This window comes from Lepidochelys olivacea, assembly GCF_965140295.1.
Source record: "Lepidochelys olivacea isolate rLepOli2 genome assembly, chromosome: 19".
Taxonomy (NCBI): domain Eukaryota; kingdom Metazoa; phylum Chordata; order Testudines; family Cheloniidae; genus Lepidochelys; species Lepidochelys olivacea.
Window position 1 is genome coordinate 11888849 of NC_140429.1, and position 22394 is coordinate 11911242.

The following is a 22394-nucleotide window of genomic DNA, read 5'->3' on the forward strand; positions in this document are numbered from 1 at the left end:
TCTGCCATTTGGCCAGGTAACATACTGGCCTTTGGGACCACACTCTGCTTAACCAGAGAGATCTGGGCCCCTGTATCCTTCTGCCCCAAGTACTCCCTGCCATTGATTTTGACAACCTTAACATGCTCCATATCTGGCTCTGCAGAGGCTAATCTCACAAAACCAATATGATAGGTTCCAATTGCTTGGGGGGAGTTCTGTGTTGAGGACAGCAAGAACTAACATGAGCTATTGGTTGCCTGCTTCCTCCTAGCACAGGGAGGAATTATACAGATAGCACCTTTTGGGCTCTTCTGCTTTTACAGGAGATTTGAGATGAGGGTTAGAGGAATGGTTTGGGGGAGGTGAGTGCCCAGCCTCCCAGCCACCCTCCTCCTTGCTAGGGATAAAATGGGATCCTCCCCTCCCACCAGCTTTAAACACCTCTTTCAGTGGTTTGCTTTCAACAGATGCCTGGCTCTGTTCAAAAGCATCAGCTAGAGACGCCATCTCATCCACAGACTTAATATTTTTGTCCCATGGACACTGCTTTACATCAGCCTTACATATGCTTAGGAAATGCTCTTGAGCAACCAAATCAAACATTCCCTCAAAGCTTTGCCCCTCACCCATTTTCCCATCAAATCTTTCATTTTGTTCACATATTCCCCATTACTCATACCAATATCCTCTTAAGATTCCCAAATTTAACTCTATATGTTTCAGGGTTCATCTGAAACCTTTGCAAAACAGTGTTTTTAAATTTACAATAGTCTAAAGCATCCTCAATGGGCATTTCATTGAATACACTTAGAGCATTACCAGTTAATTTTGCAATCAGGGTAGGAATCCTCTTGGCATCAGGGATTTCATGCACTGCACGCAGCCTTTCAAAGGTGGTCAGATATTCATCAATATCATCTGCCTCATTGTATGCAGGACATAAATTGTCCCAATTGTGGATTTTTGGAGTGATGGGAATCGCTGGGGTCGGTGGGTTCTGGTTCTGCTTCTCTAGCAGGTCCAGGTGGTGTTTTCACTCTCTTTCTCCCTGCTTCTCCTTCTCCAGTTCTTTCAGTTCCAATATTTGCTGGTGCTCCCTCTCCTTTTCTGCAACCTACAGCCTAAAAAGCTCCAACTTCGCAATCGCTTCACTGCTTTCACAAAAAGAAAAGGAGGACTTGTGGGACCTTAGAGACTAACCAATTTATTTGAGCATAAGCTTTCGTGAGCTACAGATCACTTCATCGGATGCATAAAAGTGGAAAATGCAGTGAGGATGTTTTTATACACACAGACCATGAAAAAATGGGTGTTTATCACTTCAAAAGGTTTTCTCCCCCCACCCCACTCTCCTGCTGGTAACAGCTCATCCAAAGTGATCACTCTCCTTACAATGTGTATGATAATCAAGGTGGGCCATCTCCAGCACACATCCAGGGTTTAACAAGAACGTCTGAGGAATGGGGGGCAGGGGGAAGGGGGTAGGAAAAAACAAGGGGAAATAGGTTATCTTGCATAATGACTTAGCCACTCCCAGTCTCTATTCAAGCCTAAGTTAATTGTATCCAATTTGCAAATGAATTCCAATTCAGCAGTCTCTCGCTGGACTCTGGTTTTGAAGTTTTTCTGTTGTAATATTGCAACTTTCATGTCTGTAATCGCGTGACCAGAGAGATGTAATAATTCTTGATGTCTGATTTGTTTCCGTTTATTCTTTTACATAGAGACTGTCCAGTTTGACCAATGTACATGGCAGAGGGGTATTGCTGGCACATGATGGCATATATCACATTGGTAGATGTGCAAGGGAACGAGCCTCTGATAGTGTGGCTGATGTTATTAGGCCCTATGATGGTGTCCCCTGAATAGATATGTGGGCACAGTTGGCAATGGGCTTTGTTGCAAGGATAGGTTCCTGGGTTAGTGGTTCTGGTGTGTGGTATGTAGTTGCTGATGAATATTTGCTTCAGGTTGGGGGGCTGTCTGTAGGCAAGGACTGGCCTGTCTCCCAAGATTTGTGAGAGTGATGGGTCGTCCTTCAGGATAGGTTGTAGATCCTTGATGATGCGTTGGAGAGGTTTTAGTTGGGGGCTGAAGATGACGGCTAGTGACGTTCTGTTATTTTCTTTGTTAGGCCTGTCCTGTAGTAGATGACTTCTGGGCAAACCTGGTGGCTGAACTTTGTGACTTTGTCCTCACCCATAACTATTTCACATTTGGGGACAATGTATACCTTCAAATCAGCGGCACTGCTATGGGTACACACATGGCCCCACAGTATGCCAACACTTTTATGGATGACTTAGAACAACGCTTCCTCAGCTCTCGTCCCCTAACGCCCCTACTCTACTTGCACTATATTGATGACATCTTCATCATCTGGACCCATGGAAAAGAAGCCCTTGAGGAATTCCACCATGATTTCAACAATTTCCATCCCACCATCAACCTCAGCCTGGACCAGTCCACACAAGAGATCCACTTCCTGGACACTACAGTGCTCATAAGCGATGGTCACATAAACACCACCCTGTACCGGAAACCTACTGACTGCTATTCCTACCTACATGCCTCCAGCTTTCACCCAGACCACACCACATGGTCCATTGTCTACAGCCAAGCTCTACGATACAACCACATTTGCTCCAACCCCTCAGACAGAGACAAACACCTACAAGATCTCTATCAAGCATTCTTAGAACTACAATACCCACCTGCTGAAGTGAAGAAACAGATTGACAGAGCCAGAAGAGTTCCCAGAAGTCACCTACTACAGGACAGGCACTGTACCCTAGTAATATACCACCTTGCACTACTCAAGGTGAGCAATGCAGATCTATTAATTGGTTCACCACTTCATCAATGGAAAGTAGATATACACCAGTCTTTGCAAAACCTGAGAAGATTTGCCCCACACTTCATATAAACTGATTGGTAAAGATAAACAGTTAAACAAATTTATTGACTACAAAAGATAGATTTTAAGTGACTATAACTGTTAGGCAAAAAGTCAGAGTTAGTTACCAAAAGAAAAGAAAATATAAGCATGCAGTCTAATCTCTGAACCCTATTAGACTGGGCAACATGTAGATTAAGCAGTTTTTCTCACCCCACTGGATACTGCAGTCCTTACTATACAGATTTGTCCCTTAAATCTGGGCCAGTCTCCTCTGTTGTAGTCCCAAGTCTTGTTCAGTGTCCTTGTTGCTTGCAGCATAGGTGGGTGAAGGAGAAAGGCCCAGAATGTGGCCACTGTGTTCTGTTTTATAGCTTCAGTCCCATGTGCTTGGGGAGCATTGCTGAGTCTCCAGGCAAGGCTGAGCATGTGGCCTCATGTAGGTGGGTCATTGAATTGTAGCTCCCTTGGTGGACAATGGTTGTTTGTCACCTTGCCCGGGTGTTGGTTACTTCCCTTGCTGTTGCCTCCGAGGAGCTAATATCTGGCTGCTTACCCAACTTACAGCATGTTTTAGTGAAAACCATCCAACACAATTCTCATAACTTCATATGCATTAATGATACACATATATGGATAGAGAAATGATTTTCAGCAGATCAAAGCCTTTACGCTGATACCTCACGTGGCCTGCTTTATACGTAAGATCACAATTATATAAAAATGAGGAATAGGGGGGTTACAGGATGCTCCCCCAAGCTATAGAATGTCACACATATACTGCAGTCACAGGGCAGACATCCTTTAGACTCAAAACACTGAACAAGGTGAAACGGGAACATAACGGCCACAGAAACATAGCTCAATGTTCTTTATTATGATCATTCATCCGAGACCAGCACAAGCATCACAGCTGATCGACACGAGCCATGCATTTCTTGACAAGTATTAGCCTCAAATATGCTGGCACCAGCTACTTTCCCCAGACACTGCTCATTTTAATGCATGGCTACATGAGTGCTAGAGTGCATCCAGTCCAGCGAACATGGGGGCAGACACAGCTGAAGCAGAGCAATCTCCTTCCGCGCCTGGAGTTTGCAGAGCACTGGGTGGGAAATGCAGATGTGAGACGGAGCACCTCCTGGCTTTGGAAAGTCAAACAATCCCATACAGGAGACATGTCAGCACCTCACTGGGTTGTGTCATTCACCATCACGAGCAGCCAAGGCAGAGAACATGGTCCAGAACTTGATAATGGGTATTAAAAGTGGAAAATAATTTCATCAGCCCTTTTCCACTCACTGCACAGGACAGGGCCTGCGCAAACTAGCCCTGGACTTCCCTGTAGCTGCCTGTCGGTAGAGTCTCAAGGAGACATCAGCCAGGACAACGGGATGGATACATCTTCTGCTCCACCACACATTTCCCAGATTTAGACATTGCGTCCGCTCCTGATGCTGCAAGAGAATCCCCTTTTTACAGGCACAAGCATGAACACCCAATGCTTCATCCTGCATCCCTGCTCTTACCACCTGGAGGGCTCTGTTCTCACCTATACAAAGGTACCCAAAGGTGAATTCCCCCAAGACTTACACAGACACATGCCCAAGTGCTCTGGGAAAGAGGGTGGGAGCCGGTGCTCTGACCACAGGCACGGGCTCTGCAGCAACTCTTCTCTCCCTGATGTTCTTTGCTTTGTGCTTTGGAGGCACCAGACCATGAATACTCTGGACATGGTCTCCATCCAAGAGACACTCCAGGCCAGATCAGAGTCATCCAAATGGACTCAGCAAACCTGACAGACCTGGCATTAATCCAGTCTCCTGCCACTCCTCCAGGTCTGGCTTTGTCCACCTAGAAGCTAGTATTTCATGATGCGTGGTCCTTGGAGCGCTGACCCCTTGTCCACACTCGCTCCTCGGTATCCCAAAGACAGAAGCGTCTCCTCAGCAAAGCAAATAAATCCCCCCTTGCTACAAAGGAAGCATTTACGCCGCAGCTCCGCTAACAGCTCCTCAGTTGCACGGTCCAGGGGCCGATTCCCACTCACAGCTCCGTGGCCCCACTCCAGCACGGCTAAGGAGGGACTGACTGGCTGAGAAGAGAATGGCGCCGGGCTTTCAGGAAGGCCATCTTCACTGCCCCCCTGTGGTACCCCGATGCCGTGACATCCTCTGGGTCAATCATGTTCGCCTACCGAAGGGAAAAAGAACAAGGCTGATAAGCACAGGCCAGTTCTACCCCAGCGCAGAAACCAGACTGCTGCCTTTACCCCTGCAGTCCCTTGCCCTCCTCCAAGAGGTTTGGGATCTTATGCTAGCTGCACATTTCATGCAAAGGGGCCACGGTACTTTCAACTGCAGCTGAAATCAGTCAGCGCGGAGGGCGCATAGCCCTGCACAGGGAGTGAAATTCACCCTGGGGCAGAGAGAGAGAGCACGAGGCGTAGGCACCTCCACTGACACCATCTGAAGATCTGGCTCTATACTGTACCTTCTCCAGAGTCATCAGCGTGGACAGGATATCTCCAGACCTCCCAGCAGCCACCTCGTTGCAAAGCAGGCCATCGGAGATGTTGGTGTTCTGCATGTTTCTCAGCACCCTCTCCTCCTCCTGTTCTTTATTGAATGCAATGGACCTTACCTCCTTGACTATTCTGTGGGGACCAAGCCGGGTAGGTAAGCAGTGAGCTTCTGCCAGCAAGTACATTCACCCCCAGTTCTTCTGCAGCTCTGAGAAAATCCACTTCCACCACCAAACACACTCATCTCCAAGTCTCTACTGCAGGGCTTCCACTCCCCAAATGGCCTAGTCTTCCACTCTCCCATCCTCAAGGCAGTAGGGAATGAGACCTTAAGATCACCACTTCAGATTCTCCTTCCCCAGGAAACTTCACCACCACATGCCCCAAGCTCTCTTTCCTGGACCCCATGACAGTAAGGTTCAACCATTAAAGCAGTATGGTCCTGCATCACAGCCCACTGACACTGCTGGGCGTCTTTCCACTGGGCTTTGGGTCAGGCCATCTCCTTCCAAACTTCATCTCCCAGGCTAGATGCTGACATACTGTCCCCTCCATGCTATTGAGATCAAGAACTGTCACCCAAGAAGTTCTGCTCCAGAGGCCCCAAGCCTAGAAGCTCCCCTCATCAAGTACTAGTCAGCCAGAGGACTAGATAGCTCAGGAGATAGCAGTGGGGCTCACCGCCTCTACCTTGCAGGTCTGCATCCGTCCTAGATTAGGAGTGACAGAGATGCCTGTAGGACATGACCTTGGTGGTCTCAACACAGGGTTAGTGGAGAAGTGTCCAGAACAAACAGCGATGAGCATGCTGTGGGCCCTGTTGGCGGTTTCAGTGAAGGAGCCTAGGACTTGATGGACCGTGGAGGCTGAATGCCCTAGAGGTGATCCCCAAGGTAAGGCTGAGGCATGATGATGGGGGGCAGCTTGAGGAAGCTGTGCCCGCTCTGTTACTATAGTCTTGCCCCGAGGGTACGACAGCCCGTACCCCAATGCTGATAGCCCGTTCTTACACAGACAGCGGAACCACGAGCTTCTGCCACCACTGAGTACATCATCCTCCAATTCTCTAATGGTCCTAGGGCCAAGGCTCTGAGCTTTGCCCTTTACCCACCAACTCTCCTCCCTGGGTTTCAAAGTCATGCTCTTCCACCAGTACTCTCCTGCCACAGAACCCAAAACATGGCACTTTCAAAGGTGTAATGTTAATACCGGAAGATCTGTCAACTGAGAGCCATAAGCCCCACCCAGCCACTCACACGATCATGGACTTAGCTTTCCCCCCACGGCACATAGGTCTCCCTCTCTGGAGTCTGGGTGGCTGCATCTGCCCTGTGTTGCTTTGATGAAGTGAAATATAACTAAGTTGACCCTGACCCTGCCCACCAGGGAGATCCCAAACCCGGCACAGGAGAGGGGTGTGCGCGGAAGGACCTACGTGCTAAGCTCATCCCGGATCTCTTTGTATCGTTTCAGGTTCTCTTGGATCCCTTCCAAGATGAGACAGAAATCATCACAGGTAGCTTCAGTCAGGTTGCCCAGGTTGCCATAGATCAGTGGCATCTGGCGATGTGTCATGGCTGTATCCTGCATCACTGCTTTCAAATGCACCAGGTTCAGCTCCGGAGATGAGTCGTCATCCCCAACATTGGACTGAAGGAACATAAGAACAACCATACTGGGTCAGACCAAAGGTCCATCCAGCCCAGTATCCTGTCTTCCAACAGCGGCCAATGCCAGGTGCCCCAGAGGGAATGAACAGAACAGGGAATCACCAAGTGATCCATCCCCTGTCGCCCATGGAATTTTCCAATAGAAAATGCAGTTTCCACAAACATCAAAATTTTCCACAGGAAAATGTCAATTTTGCTGACATTTTTTTGATTTTGTTAGGAACGATCCAAGTTGGTTCAACCCCAATCAGAGTATTTCATTTTATGGAACTGACCCCAAATTTTTCTTTTTGAGCCAGTTGCAACACTAAACTGCACCTCCCTATTGTAGCGTATTCTCTCCAACGGACTGGGCTCTTTGAGGGACGATATTATGAACTCCCCTCTAAACCAGCTGTGTGGTGCTTCCCAGGAATCACATGGTGCATTGTAAGATATTTTGTTCAACCAGGGATCTGGCCAGTCGTGAAGAATGGGTGTATCAGGCTTCTGAAATATAAATCTCACGAAGCAATGTGTCACAATAAGGCACACTGCAGTTTAATGTCAAACTGGCTCGAAATAAAGGGTTTTGATTTAGTTCAAAGAACCAAAATGAGACATTTCTCTTTCAGACAGCTGAAGTGTTTAATTTTGATTGAAAATGTCAAACTGAAATGTTTCAGAATATTTCACCCTGAGCAAAGCGTCGGGGTTTTGACATGTCCTCACAATTTGGGACTCAAGCAAATGTTGACCTATTGGGATTTCCCCTGGGACAGAAATTCTGGAACTTTGCTCAGCTCTGGTTGGTACCTTTCTTGATGAGCTCAGAGAAGGGACTGGGTCGCGCTCAACCACTGCCATGCTGTGCAGGCATAATGGCTCTTCCCTGGTGAAGTTAACCTGTGTGCAGGTTCCAGACACCATATGAATGTCCTGAAGGGTATGTCTATGCTGCAAAAAGAACTCGGGGGAGCAAGTCTCAGAGCCTGGGTCAACTGACTCGAGCTTGCGCTGCAGGGCTAAAACCAGCAGTGTGGCTTTTCCCACTCGGGCTGGACCTCAGGCTCTGAAACCCAGTGCAGTGGGAGGGTTTCAAAGCTTGGGCTCAAACCCAAACCCAGTCACCTACACTCTATGTTTAGCCCCAAGGCACAAGCTCCGGGAGCCTGAGTCAGGTGACCCGGGCTCTGAGACTCGCTGCTGCCGGTTGCTTTTTCTTGTAGTGTAGACGTACCCTCAAGCCTCCAATACCGATTTTCAGTAGAGTGCCCAGACCTTGTGCTGGCTCTCAGCACAGGAATGCGATCCCCAATAGGAGACTGTAGTACAGCTGGTCAAAAAAGGGGCTCCCTGGTCAGACTACACCTCTCACGATGCACCACAGGCTCCCCTTTTGGAGAGACAAGGCAGTGCATCATGGGAGATGTAGTCTGGCTGGGGAGCCCAACCCATAGACGTGAATGGGAACATACAGCAACTGAACTACAACTCCCATGAGGCACCATGGCAGCATTTCCAAATTTTGATTTTGGGGCATTTGTGTTTTGGTCTGTAGCTCACCCTAAAATGCAGGATCTTTGAATTTTTTCAAGCTACAGTGCTTTGCTTTAATACTCTAGGGCCAGATCTTGAGGTTCTTCCTTCATCAATGTTCACACAGTCCTTACTCAGGTATAACTCCTAGTGGGGAGCAAAACCTGAGCAAAAGCCTCAGGATTCAACCATCACACTGGCTGCGCCCGGCACTCACCTCCTGGTCCACATACTTGTCAGGGTAGAGGAGCTGGTCTCTTTTCTTCTTCTCCTCGGCGTAGGTGAGCATTGTCTGCTCGAGATTTGACGTCACCACGGCCACCAGCAGGTTGGTGCAGATAAAGGCCCCGCCCGTGATGAAGATGAAAAAGTAAAGGGCACCCCCTATTTTCAGGGCGATCCCCTCTTCCCTGATGGGGACAGAAGGAATTTCATTCATGGGGGTGAGCAGCAGGGATACTCTGCAAAACCTTCCTGTAAAGCCTTCAGAGACTTATGCAGAGGGGAGCCCCACCCATCCCCCCTCTGTTTCCCAAATCAGGAGAAGGGAAGCAGTCCTGCCAATCTTCCTCTAAGCCCCAACTAGAGGGAACCTCCTGCATTTCCCTCTCACCCCCCATGTGAAAGGAAAAGCAGGCCATCCAAGGTCCCACATGGGGGTCAGACTTCCCACTTCTGCTAGTGTGACCAGATGTCCTGATTTTATAGGGACAGTCCCGATTTTGGGGGCTTTTTTAATATAGGCACCTATTACCGCCCACCGCCATCCCGATATTTTACACTTGCTATCTGGTCACCCTAACTTCTGCCCAAACACCCCAGGCTTTGCCCCCTGCTCGGATCACAATTAAAGACCCTCTCAAATTGGCTTGAAATAATTAGGACAAAGGAAAGGGTTTGACCGCAGAGGCTTGCTTGTATCTACGTAACAATCCACCGCCATGGGTCACCAGCAGAGCTTGAACCCCAAATCTTTAGCACCAATGGCATCAGTTTCTACCACCTGAGCTAAAGGAGGGAAGTTGTTAGGTGGTACTTGTAGTAGGCTCTTATCCTCCGAGATGGAAGGAGCCCAAAGACCCACACTCACTCTCCTAGTATGGATTACATTACCGGCTTGTGGGTTAGCGGCCTGTGTCCGTGTGCACGCATTAGCTATCTCTGGGTGTGTCTGTGTATTGCAAAGAGGAGGAGAGCATTGTGCTGTTTGCTTGTGTGTGTTTGTCAGTGGGGGTGCACTCCTCTTGCAAGAATATGCTGGGGGGGGCTTGTTTCCCTATGGTGGATGTGGGGATTCATCTGAAACCTAACGTGTTCACTCACACAAAGGTCTCGTATATGTTCATCCATCCGTCCTGCGTGAGGCAGGTGAAGAGCGAATACAAAGCCGCCCCTAGATTTCCAAAGTGCATCGGGACCAGATTTCCAAACAGAGTCACTCCAAACACTGAGAAGACCTGCAGAGAGACAGCGCTGGCCGGAAGCTCTGGCCAGCTCCAGCCCGAGACCCATGGTCAGCCTCAGACAGCTAAAATGAGCAGCCACCTCCCACAAATCTACCGTAAAACAAACCCCTCACAGACTAGGGCTCGGAGGCAGGTGGGCGTTTCCGGAACTAGGTTTCTCTCTCTCTCTCCTTGAACTCTGTGCTTGTTCTAGGCTGATCCACACCCTTTCACCATCCAGCTGCTACCTTAATCTACCCCTGGTAGAGTCCACAGGCAGCTCAGATATCCCTAACCAGATCTCCTCATAGGCGCCGACTCTGGGGGAGCTCCAGGGCTGGAGCACCCATGGAAAAAAATTAGTGGGTGCTTAGCACCCACCGGCAGCCAGCTCCCCCTTCCCCACTCCCCTCCAGTGCCTCCCGCCCACCACCCACCAATCAACTTCTCCCCCTCCCTCCTGGCACCTCCCGCCTGCCGCAATCAGCTGTTCTGGGGCATGCAGGAGGTGCTGGGAGGCAAGGGTGGGAGCAGGAACAGGACGGAAGTGAGTGGGAAGAGGCAGGGCGGGAGGCTTGGGGGAAGGGGTGGGGCAGGGGTGGGGCCGGGGGTGGAGCCGGGGGCGGAGCCGGGGTTGAGCACCCCTGGGGCAAGGAGGAAGGCGGCGCCTGTGGATCTCCCGCTTACTGCACCAGGTTAAGATGAAGGCTCTTTGATGCCATTCACAAACAGGCCAGCTCCCACCGCTGTTTGTGGACCCCCGGCACAGCACTGTGTGGTGCTTCCAACCAGAAGGCCCACGGTGGAGGGGACGGGAAACAGGAGGAAGTGGAATGAAAGGAGAAGAGGAAAGACATAGAGGAGAAGAAGGGAAGTGGAAAGGGAAGGAAGGAGGGAGAACTCCAGTTTTATACTGGGCCCCACCCAAAGGGCTTGACTAGCTCACCAGCATGATGGCAAAGAGCAGGACCATGATGTTGGTCATGTCTGGGATGGACTGTAGGATCACCCGGATGATCCTGGCCAGCCCCTTGACCAGCGTGCAGACATGCATCAGCCTCATCACCCTGAGAAGAGACAGAGGAGTCGTGAGCAGCGTGTGCCGGTAGGGAGATGATGCCAGGTCCATGTGACTTCGAAGAAAAACCATTGGAAGAATCTTTCGGGGCTTCCAGAATCCAAGCAGCTCCTCCCACGGCTCAGGCCAGCAAGGACAGCATAGCTCAACACAGGAACGAGAGCAGAAATCTGCTAGCCAGGATTTTCTGGATTCCACACCCAGCTCTGCCACTATGGCCCAGTCAACACGCAAAAGTTAAGTCGACCTGCTACGGCACTCAGGGGTGTGAAAAATCCACACCCCCGAGCAACGCAGTTAAGCCGACCTAACCCCTGGTGTCGACAGCGCTAGGTCGATGGAAGAATTCTTCCCTTGACCTAGCGACTGCCTCAGGCAGAGGGATTAATTACAGTGACAGTAATTAATCCTCTGGTCGCGGTAACAAGTGGCTGTCCTGAAGCATCGCAGCTGTGCCGTTGCAGCGTTTCAAGCGTAACCTCACCCAAATTTACTGTGGGAGCGGGGACACGTCAATGAGGCCGACATTCCCACGAGTGGACTCCAAGTTTGCTGTAGACACCGGGACTTGCAGTGCAGTGCTGGGGTTGCTCTGCCCGGGATCATTTTCTTTCTTAGAGACCCACTTCGGTCTGGAGAGAGCTCAGGCTCCAACGCTGGGACTCAGCCAGAGCTGGGCAGGAAACGTTGTTCCCTCTCAAGAGTCCCAAACTTTGTCCCATCTCAGATCGGGATGAAACGTTGAAAATTCACCAATATTTGCTAAATGAAGCAATATTTTTTCCCCACATTGGGTCAATCGAAACCTTTTTTTCCCCACAGTGGGTCAATTGAAACCATTTTTTCCCAATCATTTTGAAATATTTTGGTTTTGATTCCAACCTTTTTTTCACCTCCTCTCTTTTGGAACTTTTTTTCGGTCTCATTAGCTTAAATTCTGAAATGAAATGCTGTTCTGAACCAGAAAACTGGGCGTTTTCTTTCCGAAAGCATTGAAACGAAACATTTTGATGGTTCTAAAACGTTTCCTGAACATTTTTATCGAGTCGGGAGATTCGCCAAACCCAACCCTGTTTTGCAAACAGTTTCTGTCTTGACAAATTGGCATTTTTTCAATTTTTCAAAAACAATTTGTCGAACAAGTCCCAACCAGCAATACCCTCAGGAGCTCTCAATTCTGCCACTGACTGGCGGTGCAACTCTGGGCAAGTCACTGCCTCACTGCATGCCACAGTTTCCCCTCCCACCTTTTGTCTGACTTATCGAGACTGTAAGCTCTTTGGGGCAGGGACTGTCTCTTACTAGAGTATGTCTTCACTGCAGTCAGAGGTGTGACTGCAGCATAGTAGATATACCTGAGCTAGCTTTGATTTAGCTAGCTTCAGTAACAATATCAGTGGATGGGCAACAGCATAGGTGATAGCATGGGCTAGTCATTTGACTACATCGCCAGGGTCCTGAGTGGCATTGTACAACCCATGCTGCTGCAGCATCGCTGCTGTTATTGGCGGTAGCCAGATCAAAGCTAGCTGGGGTATGTTAGCCAATGTATGTATGTTAGGCATAGTATACACCAGGCTTATAAGTATTATGTGCACGGAATGAATATAAGTGTTGGGAAGTTATGTTAAGTATTCTGCTCTTCCCACAATTCTGTTCACCGACGTCAGGTATCTCACAGCACTTTGCAAAGCTAAAGTGTGCTTTGGCATTAGAAAATAGGGAACCTGTCAAAGGCAAAATACATGAATGTTCTGCCTGGTTCGAGCTGGGGAGGTACTTTCTCAGAGCAGTACCTGGAATGCCGGTATCCAAAACGAAGAGAAGGAAAGTTCAGAACAGCAAGTTAAGGAACAGCGTGGGTTGGATTTGAGTGATGTGTGAAAAGTTTTGTAACTTGGAAAATCAACCTTTAAATGCTATTAGCTGAAATGCAAATCTTGGAAGCACGCCGGCTGTGTAAGGTGGACATGCTGCAAGAATTTGCTTTCCGGAAGGAGGGCATCTGTGTCTCCTTTCCATATTGTACTGTGTTTCCTGGGACAATAAATTTGGCTATGTTTGGTTATTTGGACTCTTGAACATTTTTAAGAACAAAACATGTCTGTAGTCAAACAATTGGATCCACCTTTGAGCCAATAGATATGTCCACACATGCTGCAGCTATACCGCTAACTGCAGGGTAGACACATCCTAGGAATATGTGCACTTCGCAGAATGGGGCCTGATCTGTGTTTTACCAAGATCTTGTCAACAAACAAATAATAACAGCTTGACAAGCTTTAAGACAAAGTAGCCCTTTCCCTACCTGAGGACCCAGAAAATCTTTTGGTTGTTCAGCACAGAGATGAAAGGCCCCACACAGAGATATGCCACGATAAAAAAATTGATGACGTTCCAGCCATCCTGCGGGAAGAGAAAACCCCACCCTGAGAAGCAGAGGACAAGCTTTCACAGCAGGGCTGGTCGGCACAGGCCCTAGGAGCAATGACACTGTAAGCTCCTGGGGCAGGGACTGTATTTTTGCACAGCACTTTGCAAAACGGGGCCCTGATCCCACATTGGGGCCTCTAGGAGCTACCATAATACATATAATACATGGTAATAATGAAAGAACAGAGGGAGGGGGTGCATCTCAGCTTGAAACCTGCCAATAAGAAGGGCCAGATCCTCAGCGGGTGTGAATCCACATCACTCTGTTGAAATCAATGGGACAATTCTGTCTTATACCAGATGAGGATCTGACCCATAAAAACATCTCTGAACTCTGATTTTACCAGTCACCGCCAGATCAAGAATGTGAAGGATTTTACATTCTATTCCCAGATCAGTCGTGATCTTACTATGTGATGCTGGACAAGACACTCTCGCTGGGCCTCAGTTTCCCCAGTTGTTAAATGAGGTTAGTGCTACTTACCCACCTTTCAGTATTCTGAGGTCTGACGGATGAAAAATATGCAGAGCCTGATTCTCTGCTGTCCTACACCTGATGGAGTCCTTTACGTCAGTGCAAAGCGGACGTGCGACACCACTGACTCCGAATGGTAGTGCTGCCACACCCACTTTGCACTAAACAAACGACTACACAAGGTGCTGGACAATGGAGAATTGGGCCCTAGGTAAGTAAGTGTCTAGCTCTGAAACCTGGACTGGTTTTGAAACCTGCCACTTGGTAAGGCAACTCCCATCTTTTCATGTGTTGTGTATTTATACCTGACTACTTTTTTTCACCCCATGCATCTGATGAAGTGGGTTACAGCCCACGAAAGCGTATGCCCAAATAAATTTGTTAGTCTCTAAGGTGCCACAAGGACTCCTCATTGTTTTTGGACTGTTTTTGTTTCTTTTAAAGACAATTCTATTCCAGAAGGCCCTTGGCACGGCCCATAGACGTTATTCACAGTTCCACACAGATATGAAATGCCTGTCAAGTATGCTTTTAGTCATTTCACTGAAAAATCAATGGTAACATTCCCACTGACTTTAAGAGAAGGAGCAGGCCCTTAATCTGTATTAGTTTTACTGCAAAGCATCTAAAACATATGCTCTCTATTATAAGCAAGTAATAATCTTGCATATACTTAGTGCTTATATTGTTCCTTTCATCCCAAAGCATAATTAAGCCCCTTTGTTGAAGGTAAGGATTATTAGACCCAGACAGAACAACTGAGTCACAGAGAGGCAAAGTAACTTGTCCAAGGTCCGAGTGATCTGATAACCAAGAGTTGAACCCAGGAGTCCTCATTCCCAATTGGCTGCTTTAACCTCTGGACAGCATGTCCCCTGCTTTCGATACTTTGATTGATAGACCTGATCCAATCAAATATAGGGCGATGATTATTTTTGACCTCTAACAATGATCATGTTGCAGAACGGTAAGACCTGTGCAAAGCCTGGCGGGCCAGGTAGGATAAGTGATACAATTCGAGGCACAACATTGTAGGCTTTGGAGAGGGGCAAGGAAGAGTTGCAATGGGACCCTGATAATGGGAATAGGGCGATAGAATAACAGGAATGTGGCTAATGGCCCAGGAAATATTGGATCTAAACAGCTGTGCTCAGCACTCACCTTCCAGTACATCTGGAATCCATAGTACCAGTTGAGAAGCACTTCACAGGAAAGAACAGTCAGGACAATGTTATCTATGGCAGAGAACAACCCATAGTATTTCTACAATAGAAAACAGAAGAAAAAACAGGTTTCAGAGTAACAGCCGTGTTAGTCTGTCTTCACAAAAAGAAAAGGAGTACTTGTGGCACTTTAGAGACTAACCAATTTATTTGAGCATGAGCTTTCGTGAGCTACAGCTCACTTCATCGGATGCAAGAAAAAACAAACTCAACCATGTCCCCAGGGGACTCTGCTTGTGTCTTGCTCACACTGTGTCGCTGTTCAACTGTGGTCAAAACCAAAATCAGTCCTAGCTCAGAGTGAGGGGACAGTTTCAGTTCAGCAAAGCGCTTACGGGTGGGCTTGAATTCAATGGGATTTATGCAAATGCTTAAAGGTCAGCACACACATAAGTGCTTTGTTGAATAGGGAGGAGATTACTTAGGTGCTTAAGTGGCTGGCTGACTCGGGGCTAGGAGGAGGGACATGGACATAGGGCTGGGGATGATGGACAGAAGGAGAAAATGTATAATGGAGAGACAAAGAACAGTGCTGCAAAGACTGAAGAAAAGGTAATAGTAAAAGGAGAGGGCAAGAAAAAATATGGGTGAGGAAAAACCTTTGGGGATAGAAAAGACAATTTTTAAAAAGAAAAGAAATCACAGAATGAGTAAGAGGGTCAAAACAATTTTTTTTCCTGTGAAAAACTGATTTTTTTTGGCAGAAATTCAAATGCTGAAATATTTTGGCTGAAAACTAAAATATTTGTGTCTGGAAATACTGCTGTGTTGCCTCATGGGAGTTGTAATTTCCGTGTCTCATGCTCCCATTTCTCCTCCAGGAGACAGGTTCCCTGGTCAGACTACAACTCCCATGATTCACCTCAGTCTCCTCTCTTGGGGAGAGGAAGCAGTGTATCATGGGAGTGCCTGGCCATGATCCATCATGAGAGATGTAGTCCAGCCAGAGAGAGCTTGGCCTATAGAGGAGAATGTGGATATGAGGCAACTGAATACTCAAGGAGCGGACTGAGGAGATATCTGAACCATTAGCGATTCATGGCAGTCGGGTGAGATTCCAGAGGACTGGAAAAGGGCAAAGATAGTGCCCATCTGTAAAAAGGGAAATAAGGACAACCTGGGGAATTACAAACCAGTCAGCTCAATTTCAGTAACCAGAAAGATAATGGAGCAAATAATTAAGCAATCAATTTGCAGACACCTAGAAGATAATAAGGTGACAAGTAACAATCAGCATGGATTTGTCTAGAACACATCATGACAAACCAACTTAATAGCTTTCTTTGACAGGTGACAAGCCTTGTGGATAGGAGGGAAGAGGTAGATGTCATATATCTTGACTTTAGTAAAGCTTTTGATACTATCTCGGATGACCTTCTCATAAACAAACTAGAGAAACACAACCTAAATGGAACTCCTATAACGTGGGTGTATAACTGGTTGGAAAACTGTTCCCACAGAGTAGTTATCAGCATTTCACAGTCAAGCTGGAAGCTGGGTCCGGTTCTGTTCAATATCTTCATCAATGATTTAGATAATGGCATAGGGAGTAAACTTATAAAGTTTGTGAACGATACCAAGCTGGGAGGGGTTGCAAGTACTTTGGAGGATAGGATTAAAATTCAAAATGATCTGGACAAACTGGAGAAATAGTCTGAAGTAAATAGGATGAAATTAAATAAGGACAAATGCAAAGTACTCCATTTAGGAATAAAACAATCTGGGATGCATTAGCAGGAGTGTTGTACGCAAGACGCAAGAAGTAATTCTTTCGCTCTACTCTGTGCTGATAAGACTTCAACTTGGAATGTTGTGTCCAGTTCTGGGTGCCACATTTCAGAAAAGATGTGGACAAACTGGAGAAAGTCCGGAGAAGAGTAACAAAAATTATTAAAGGTCTAGAAAACATGACCTCTGAGGGAAGATTGAAAAAATTGTGTTTGTTTAATCCGGAAAAGAGAAGGCTGAGGGTTAGGTTGGGCATTAGGAAAAACTTCCTAACTGTCAGGGTGGTTAAACATTGGAAGAAATTGCCTAGGGAGGTTGTGGAATCTCCATCATTGGAGATTTTTAAGAGCAGATGAGACAAACACTTGTCAGGATGATCTAGATAATACTTAATCCTGCCTTGAATGCAGGGGACTGGACTAGATGACCTCTCATGGTCCCTTCCAGTTCTATGATTCTATAAACTACAACTCTCATGAGGCACTGCTGCAGTATTTCCAAACTGAATTCAATTTTCATCCCCAAAATGGTTTTCAGGTGTTCAGTTTTTTTGAGAAAAAAATGATTTTTTTGGCAGAAAATAGACACTTTTTGTAAAATAATTGATTAGGCAAAAACCCTATTTTCCGTTGAAAAACATTTGCAGTGGAAATTTTCAACTAGCTCTAGTTCTGTCCTGTTCTCTGCGGGTTTCTAAGCTGCCCCTCGCTGTGAGTGCCTTCCAGCAGGGCAGTCAGCGACATGACTGGCATCTGGGAATTGAAAGAGGAAGATAGGAAGAAAAGAATAAATAGCAGGTGATAAGAACATAAGAATGGCCATATTGGGTCAGATCAAAGGTCCATCTAGCCCAGTATCCTGTCTTCTGGCAGTGACCAATGCCAGGTGCCCCAGAGGGAATGAACAGAACAGGGAATCATCAAGTGATCCATCCCCTGTTGCCCATTCCCAGCTTCTGGCAAACAGAGGCTAGGGACACCATCCCTGCCCAGCCTGGCTAATGGCCATTGATGGATCTATCCTCCATGAATTTATCTAGTTCTTTTTTTAACCCCGTTATAGTCTTGGCCTTCACAATATCCTCTGGCAAGGAGTTCCACGGGTTGACTGTGCGTTGTGTGAAGAAATACTTCCTTTTGTTTGTTTTAAACCTGCTGCCTATTAATTTCATTTGGTGACCCCTAGTTCTTGTGTAATGAGAAGGAATACTTAACACTTCCGTATTTACTTTCTCCACACCAGTCATGGTTTTATAGACCTCTATCATATCCCCCCTTAGTCATCTCTTTTCCAAGCTGAAAAGTCCCACTCTTATTAATCTCTCCTCATACAGAAGCCGTTCCATACCCCTTATAATTTTTGTTGCACTTTTCTGAACGTTTTCCAATTCCAATATATCTTTTTTGAGATGGGGCAACCACATCTGCACGCAGTATTCAAGATGTGAGCGTACCATGGATTTATATAGAGGCAATATGATATTTTCTGTCTTATTATCTATCCCTTTCTTAATGATTCCCAATATTCTGTTTGCTGTTTTGACTGTCACTGCACATTGAGTGGATGTTTTCAGAGAACTCTCCACAATCATAGGCGCCAACTTCTAATGGCACCGGTGGGTGCTTGACCCTCCCTGCCCCTGCCCCGACTCCATCCGTGCCCTGCCCCCATTCCAACCCCTTCCCCAAAGTCCCCACCCCAACTCTGCCCCCTCCTTGCCCCTATTTGACTCCTTCCCCAAATCCCCGCCCCAGCCCCGCCTCTTCCCCACCTCCTCCTCTGAGTGCGCCAAGTTCCCTCTCCTCCCCCCTCCCTCCCCGAGCTTGCTACAGCTGTTTGGCGGCAGCAAGCGCTGGGAGGGAGGGGAGAGGAGCGGGGACGTGGCGCGCTCAGGGAGGAGGCGGAGGAGGAGGTGAGGTGGGGCAGGGGGGCGGGGAGCTTAGCTGCCAGTCGGTGCAGAGCACCCACTAATTTTTCCCCTGGCCCACAGAGTCAGCGCCTATGTCCACAATGACTCGGAGATCTTCTAGCTAATTAGATAGAAGAGGGTGATGTGAAGCAAACTTTAGAAGGACAAAACTGTGGCTGAATATTAGGCAGAGGAAAAACATTGACAGTGAAATCTACTCAGAGGTGGAATCAACTGCTGGGGGATTATAAACAGTCTGGGGCAGAGACCATCTTTCCTTCTTTGTCTGTACAGCATCTAGCACAAAGAGGCCCTGACCCTGGACTGGGGGTTCCTCGGTGTTACCTCAATACAAATACATTTTCATAAACGAATTAAACGATCTACTTGCAGATGCTCAGAAAATTCATCTAGTCCTCAAAGAGGGAGTGGGGAGAACACGCAGCCTTCTCCCTACATCGCAGAGGCCTTGCTTGAAGTGCAAAACCCACTCAGCCTTAACTCGGGGACAGTGACCAGTGCTTCCAGACTAATGAACGAATGGGAGCTGTATTGCTCAGAAATTTGGAAAGCAACAAGCACAATGTGTGAGAAAATGACTAGGAGGAAATAATCCTGCACGAGCTGGGGAATGAACTCATGGGGCCCAGATCCTCCAGTGCCACCCAGCTGGCATGGGTAAATCACACCACTGTAGGGAGATCCACTTGTGGAATAGAGCCAGCGTGGCAGCTTCTACACTCACCCGCTCCAGGCTGCCTGGGGAAAGAGGACAGAGCCAGGCCTTCCTTTCCCCAGTGGTCCCCAGCCGCTGTATTGGGTTGTTAACTGCTGACTTCATCTTAAGTAGCCTGAAGCTGAGACACTGACTTTGCACCCAACTATCCCAGGATTAAGGGACCTTTGATCTGCTTTTGCCCTCTCGCCCCTTTCTGAGCAAGGATTGGCCCACTGTGTCTTTTCTCTCTCTGATTAGCATAGCCCTAAGGTCTTTAGCAAAGCACTAAATATAACCAGCATGGGAAGAAGAATAGGAGAAAAGGAAAAGGGGAGAGGAAGCATGGAAATGAAAATAGCTCTTTCGGGCAGCAGCTCTCACGATGCGTACGGACAGCGCCTAGCGCAACAGGGTCCTGGTCTCAGTCCTGAGGAGGCCGAGTCTGAGCTTGTGCTTTCCCTTTGCTCAGAGTTTGCTGCGTGCTGAACCGATTTAGACATCGCAAACGTACCTCTTCGACCTCCACCTCCGTCCGGCTAGCGATGATGAGCGCGTTGCAGATGATGAGCGCAGCGAGCATGATTTTAAAGACGGGATGATTGAGAAACCTGCCCATGCACACCTTTGAGACAAACTCCTCCACATCCCAGTTATCCTAGGGGGGAAGCAGAGAGCTGCGTCACCGCCGGGGTGGAAGTGGGCCGAGCCAGCCGTCTGCAGGAAGAAATTTCAGCCCCAGTTGTGGGCTCCTCTTCTTTCCTGTTGTGTTGCAGGTGGGGAGCAAAGGGGTGTGTGGAGGAGGGAAATTCCATTTTGTTTCAATTTCAACCTTTTTAAAAATGTTGTCTTGCAGAACTCTCCTTGTCAGAAACCAAGACATGGATGGGCAAGGCCTATGGTTGGAGCAGTGGGAGACGGGCCTACTGGTTGGTGCGTTGGCGGTCAGTCTGGGAACCAGAGTCAGAGGTCAGAACCAGAGTCAGGAGTCAAGAGTGGGGCCAGAGCAAGGCAAGTGTAAGGCCGGGAGATGGATCGGCACAAGGGCAGGACTGGGAACGAGGCTGGAGCTGGTGCCAGAGCAGGCCGAGGTCTGTGGAGTCCGTCACCACTGTCAGGCAGCGGATGGTTCCTTGCCACGCAGTGACATTGGCCAGACTGGGCGGCTCGTTCTCCTGTGGGGCTTATGTACCTCCCCTGAGAGTCACCTGACCAGCTCCTGGCTTGCGGATTGGCTGGAGCCTCACACGGGAGTGACTCATCACCACATGTGGCTCAATGAGGCCGCTAGTTCAGGGACGACTCCTCACCACGTTATACGAATACGATACAAAAACCAAAACATTCTAAACAAAAATTCGTTTCCAAACAACAAATTGAAACACTTTGTTCAGAAAAGGTCAGAACCTCCTCTGCCCCGCCCTACCTCCCCCAGTTTTCTTCCCCAGTCTGAAACTCCAGCGAAACTGCCCCAGCGTGGACAGACCTGCATGTGCCGATGGAATATGGTTTGCTAAGTTTCTCCCACCAGCTCAAGCGGTCAGCCCACTGCAGTATCATCCCGGGCTAACACACTGTGGCTCTTCTCTGCCCTCAAGTCGCTGGACCACATACAGGTTTGTGAGGCTGCTAAAGAGTGTCATTCAACGGAGCTGCCTCTGTCTGCTCAAGCACTAGGGCATGCGAGCCGGAGGTTGTGGGTTCAATCCCCGCAGATAGCGTCTCATCCTGGGGCCTCATGTCACAGCAGGAAGGCAATGGCCCGGTTCCCCAAACAGCTCAGTATGTTGGGAGCTGAGCTCCTTTGAAAACCCGGCTCCAGCTGTGGGCACATGAAGATGTAGCCCCACATGGTGAGTGAGCCCCCTTTGCCAGTACCAATACAGGATGCTCAGCTAAAGAGAAAAGGATCAGGATAAAGACCCGGATATACCCACGGACAGTGTCTTCCACTGCAAACAGGCTCCTTGGCACATCCCAGCTCCTGTAAACTATGAACATGCTCAACTTGCCGCCAACATAAAGCACTGAAACGGGAGGCAGTTTGGTGTAGTGGTTAGAGCAGGGCCTGGAGGCTGGGAATCCTGGGTTCCATTCCCATCTCTGCAACCGATATGCCAAGTGACCTCGGCCAAGTCACTTTCCCCCCTCTGGACCTCAGTTTCCCCACCTGTAAATGGGGGTGTCCCACCGCTATTGGGGGTTGGAGCTCTGCAGGCAAAAGGGACTAGAGGCACAGGTGGTTAATCATTAACATGAGCTGTCAGAGCCATGGGGAGCAGCGAGAGTAGGACATCTCCCAGTCCTGCTCTCCTGCATGCCTGTGGGCCCAATCCAGTGCAGTGGGCTTTGGATCCAGCCCTGAGAGAACCGCCTGGCAGCCGGAGGTACAGTCCCGCAGGGGAAGGGGGCAGCGCATACCTGGACGCATATGATGTCTCTGCAGTTGATCTTCAGCTCTACTTTCTTGGCTTCCTTCTCCTGGTGCATGGTGTGATGCCTCCACTGGTAGGAGACATGCAGTCACACACACCCTTCCCTCACCCCCAGCTTACCCCCACCCCATCTTTGGGCCCCAGTTATCCTTCACACCCACAAGCCCATCCTAGCTTGTCCTCCCCCAGGGGTTACACATCCACTCCATCATGAGCTTCCCATGCACTGGGGGACAGGCCAGAGGGGGGCAGCGAGGCAGGGTCCAGCATGGGCTTCCAGCTGTGCACATCTGTAATGTGCAGGAAGAAGACACATCTGGAGGAGCAGGGTCTCTGTGGTTCCAGGCACAAGAGGGATGGCAT

The 22394-nt window shown here is 48.5% G+C and overlaps 1 protein-coding gene across 1 annotated transcript; it reads right to left on the reverse strand.

Annotated features, from left to right (window-relative positions):
- Positions 1–3134: 3134 nt before the first annotated feature.
- On the reverse strand, positions 3135–22086 carry CATSPER4 (cation channel sperm associated 4; the record flags this gene model as incomplete). Its single annotated transcript, XM_084609769.1, has 11 exons — positions 3135–5071; positions 5372–5534; positions 6838–7052; positions 8808–9000; positions 9914–10047; positions 10982–11102; positions 13422–13519; positions 15183–15284; positions 19627–19692; positions 20111–20254; positions 22018–22086. 11 exons carry the CDS (start codon positions 22084–22086, stop codon positions 4955–4957), a joined length of 1422 nt encoding a protein of 473 aa, XP_084465895.1. The 3' UTR covers positions 3135–4954.
- Positions 22087–22394: the final 308 nt, after the last annotated feature.